This window comes from Cnephaeus nilssonii (genome assembly GCF_951640355.1).
Source record: "Cnephaeus nilssonii genome assembly, chromosome: X".
NCBI classification, from domain to species: Eukaryota; Metazoa; Chordata; class Mammalia; order Chiroptera; family Vespertilionidae; genus Cnephaeus; species Cnephaeus nilssonii.
This window is the reverse complement of record NC_137071.1, coordinates 51,422,461-51,426,047: the sequence shown is the minus strand read 5'-3', so window position 1 is coordinate 51,426,047 and position 3,587 is coordinate 51,422,461. Positions and strand designations below refer to the sequence as shown.

The window sequence follows — 3,587 nt, the reverse complement described above, 5'->3', positions numbered from 1 at the left end:
GAAGAGAGAGAGAGAGAGAGAGAGAGAGAGAGAGAGAGAGAGAGAGAGAGAAGGAAGGGAGAGAGAGAGGAGGAGAGGGAGAGAGAGAGAGAGAGAGAGAGAGAGGCACGGAGCTGCACTCTCAATACAATACACTGCTGGTGGGTTAGGGGGGCAGAGAGGGGGCTGTAAACCGGGTGGGAGCCAAAGTTTGGCTCTGCTGGCTGACTCGCTCCTGGGATGTCTTCATCGGAAGGTGGCCTCCTCGTCGGTGTCTTCCTCGAAATCCTTGACGTTAGCACTGGTGGACTGCCTGGCCCAAGCTCCTCTTTCAGCTTCTCGTTCCTTATGCGACTTGAATCTCCCAACGAAAATTTTGCGGTAGTTCAGGAACATGCCGTTCATCGTATCAATGGCCCGCTCAGCGGATTCCTGCTTCTGGAAGTGCACGAAACCATAGCCCTTGGGCCCCTTTTCGTCGCAGGCCACTTTGCAAGAGAGGATGTTGCCAAACGCCGAGAAGATGTTGTACAGTGCCTTGTTGTCGATGGTCTTGCCCAGGTTCTTGATGAAGACGTTGCCCACCCCGCTCTTGCGCAGCGAAGGGTCCCGCTGGGACCACATGATGCGCACTGGCCTGCCCTTGATGACATCAAAGTTCAAGGTCTCCAGGGCCCGCTTGGCGTCCACCGGTTGCTGGTAGTTGACATATGCGTAGCCCAAGGAGCGGCGGGTGATCTTGTCTCTGCAAATGCGGATTGAGAGGATAGGCCCTGCCGGGCTGAACTTCTCGAACAACATTGCCTCTGTCACCTCAGGGTGCAGGTCTCCCACGTACAGTGAGGCCATTGGAAAGTCCGGGTTCTCCTCAGAACTCCCGCCCCTCTCTGCGTTTGCGGTGGCAGCCGCCGCTGCCTCAGCCACGTCCGCCTCTGCATGCTCATCCGCATCCTCTTTCTCCAAGTGGGGAGCCACAGCCTCTGCTGCTGCAGTGGCTTCGGCAGCGCTGGCCTCTGCCACCACCGCGGCTGCTGCCGCCAGAGCGGCCTCCACCTCCTCCCCGGCCAGGGCGGCTGCCGCCTCCCCCAGGATGGCCTCCGCCACTGCCTCCTCCACTGAGGCATGGGCCTCCACCTCAGTCTCCACCTCGGCTTCCGCCTCCGCCACGGAGGCCTCCGCCACCGCCTCAGCCACGGTCGCCGCTGCAGCCTCCGCCGCTGCAGCCGCTGCCGCCACCGCTGCCGCCACTGCCGCAGCTGTCGCCACGGTCGCCGGTGCTGCCGGGCCGCTACCGCGACCTCCCTTCCCGCAAGCTGGGGTTCGGAGAGGCGGGAGAGGGCAGGAGGGCAGATGGGCGCAGGAACCCGGGCCGGGGCGCGAGCGAGAGCTGAGGCGCCCGGGGACTCGGGGGGCGGGGGGGGGGCAGCAGATCTGGCGATACCAAGGCGTCTGGGATGACGAGCCCTGCGAGGAGCGCGCCTCTGCGAGTCACCGCAGCTTACAGCTTCCTGCTGCCACCACAGCTCAGTTGTGGATTAGCGTGCGGGGCGCGCGCGGGCGGGCTGGCTGGCAGGCGGGCAGCGTGTGGTAAGGGGCAGGAGGTGTTGGCGTCTGTGTTCCGGGCAGCTGGGAAGACTTCTGTCTCTTTGGTTCCCCCTGCGGGGGCTGCGGGGGCTGCGGGGGCTGCGGGGGCTGCGGGGCTGCGGATGGTGGGAGGGGGCGGGGCCGGGAAGCTTGGGTGGGGGTGACATGAGTGTGAGTCTTCAGCATCTCAGGTCGCCTAGATATTTATAAAGAGGAAGCAGGGAAAGGGCTCCGCTGTGAACTGAGAGAATACTGGTTAGATTTAGGGAGTTTTGTTTTATCCCTCCTCTCCCCATAGAGCATTTAAGTGATTGGATCAAGTATGTTGTAAGAGGGGATGGGTGGCATTGTGAATACAATTGCTTGGCCTAAACAAAGCCAAGCAAAATGTTTTTCTCACATCCAGGTGTTCTTCCTACCTCAACTTGCGCGCGCGCGCGCATACACACACACACACACACACACACACACACACACACACACAAACTCTAACATCGCTGCCTTCAGGGAAACAACTCTTCTTCTTCTTCTTTTTTTTTTTTTTTTTTTGAGTGGGAGCTGGGGCAAGTGGGGCAAGCTCCTCCTGCAGCCTGAGAGATCTTTCCCAAAGATCTCTCCCCTTTTACTATCTCTTTCCCTCCTCTGCAACACTTGCAAAAGAGGGAATAGAGAACACAAGAACACATATTCATTTATTCATAATGCCACGCCACAAGTATTTATGGAGCAGGTTTTGTGCTGGTCCTTGGGGATATGGGGGTCTGGGGGACATTAGGACCCAGGCTGGTTTTGAGCTTGTCCTTGGGAGCACATAGGTTGGGCTGGAAACCCTGCCCCTGCTCCAGAGAACTAGGAGAGAACTAGGGAGAACTAGGGACCTGGGGTTCTTCAACCCTCCAACTCCTCCCACTCACCCAGCTTCAATAAATGCAACCTGGAAGTGGAGGAGTCAAGAGCACCTTGTCCATAGTGCTGTCTTCAATGACACCCTGAGGAAAGCCAAGCTGGGACATGGCCTGGTCCAGAGCCAGGCGCTTGTTTGTTCTTGGCTCTGCCCTCAAGTTGCTGAGGTTCCTAACATGAGTCAAGGCATGCACATCCATGTTCAAAACAGAACCAAAACCTGAAATCTCTCTAGAATGAGGTGCCTGGTCCCAGTTCACCAGCTAGTATTTATGGAAGCTTTATCAAGTACTTGGCACTGGGGACTAAGGGACAAGCAATGTCATAAGTGAGCAGTGAGTGTTGCTGTGCTGTAGCTAAGAAAAGGTGAGCAGTGTGTGTTGTGGGAGCAGAGAGACCACACAGGGCTAAATGGTGAGGGGATGGACAAGTGAGCAACCATTAGAGTAGAGTGTAACAGAGACTAGAGTCTCACTTCCTCTGGAAAGAAGGACCCAGCTACTAACTGTTCCTGGTAGGAATCAAGTGAGCTGCATAGAAAATGAAACCCTGAATGTGAGCTCTGAAAGATGAGTAGCAGTCCACCATGTTAAGGCAAGAGGGAAGGCATTCCAGACGGAGGGATCAGTCTGTGTCCAAGGCCTTGTGGCATGCTAGCACATGCATAGTCACTTCTGATCATGCCTAAAATCTGGAGTGGACAGAGCCGATGGTCTCCCAGAGTCTATGGCAGGAGATGGGGCTGGAAGGTGTGTGGCCCTGAAAAGCAAGGTGCGGTGCTTGGACTCCATACCCAAGCCAGCAGGCACCACTCAGCATGTTCAAGGAGGGAATTGGTATGATCACATCTTTAGAAAGGGTACAAATTGAACATCAATATAGAAAGTAGCTAAGAGAATAGATCTTAAAAGTTCTCATCACAGGGGGGAAATGTGTAACTGTGAGGTGATAGATGTTAACTAAACTGATTCTGGTAGCCATTTCACAGTATATACTTGTATCAAATCATTATGTTGTACACCTTTAAATTATACAATGCTATATGTCAACTATATCTCGATAAAACGAGGGGGGACCATCAATACACGTATAAATGCACATGTGCCCCTCCCCACACAATT

General features: G+C 55.3%; 1 protein-coding gene across 1 annotated transcript; it reads right to left on the bottom strand.

Moving 5' to 3' along the window:
* Positions 1-225: 225 nt before the first annotated feature.
* LOC307095934 (polyadenylate-binding protein 1-like 2) lies at positions 226-1,015 on the bottom strand (the record flags this gene model as incomplete). Its single annotated transcript, XM_079765551.1, has 1 exon — positions 226-1,015. Exon 1 carries the CDS (start codon positions 826-828, stop codon positions 226-228), a length of 603 nt encoding a protein of 200 aa, XP_079621677.1. The 5' UTR covers positions 829-1,015.
* Positions 1,016-3,587: the final 2,572 nt, after the last annotated feature.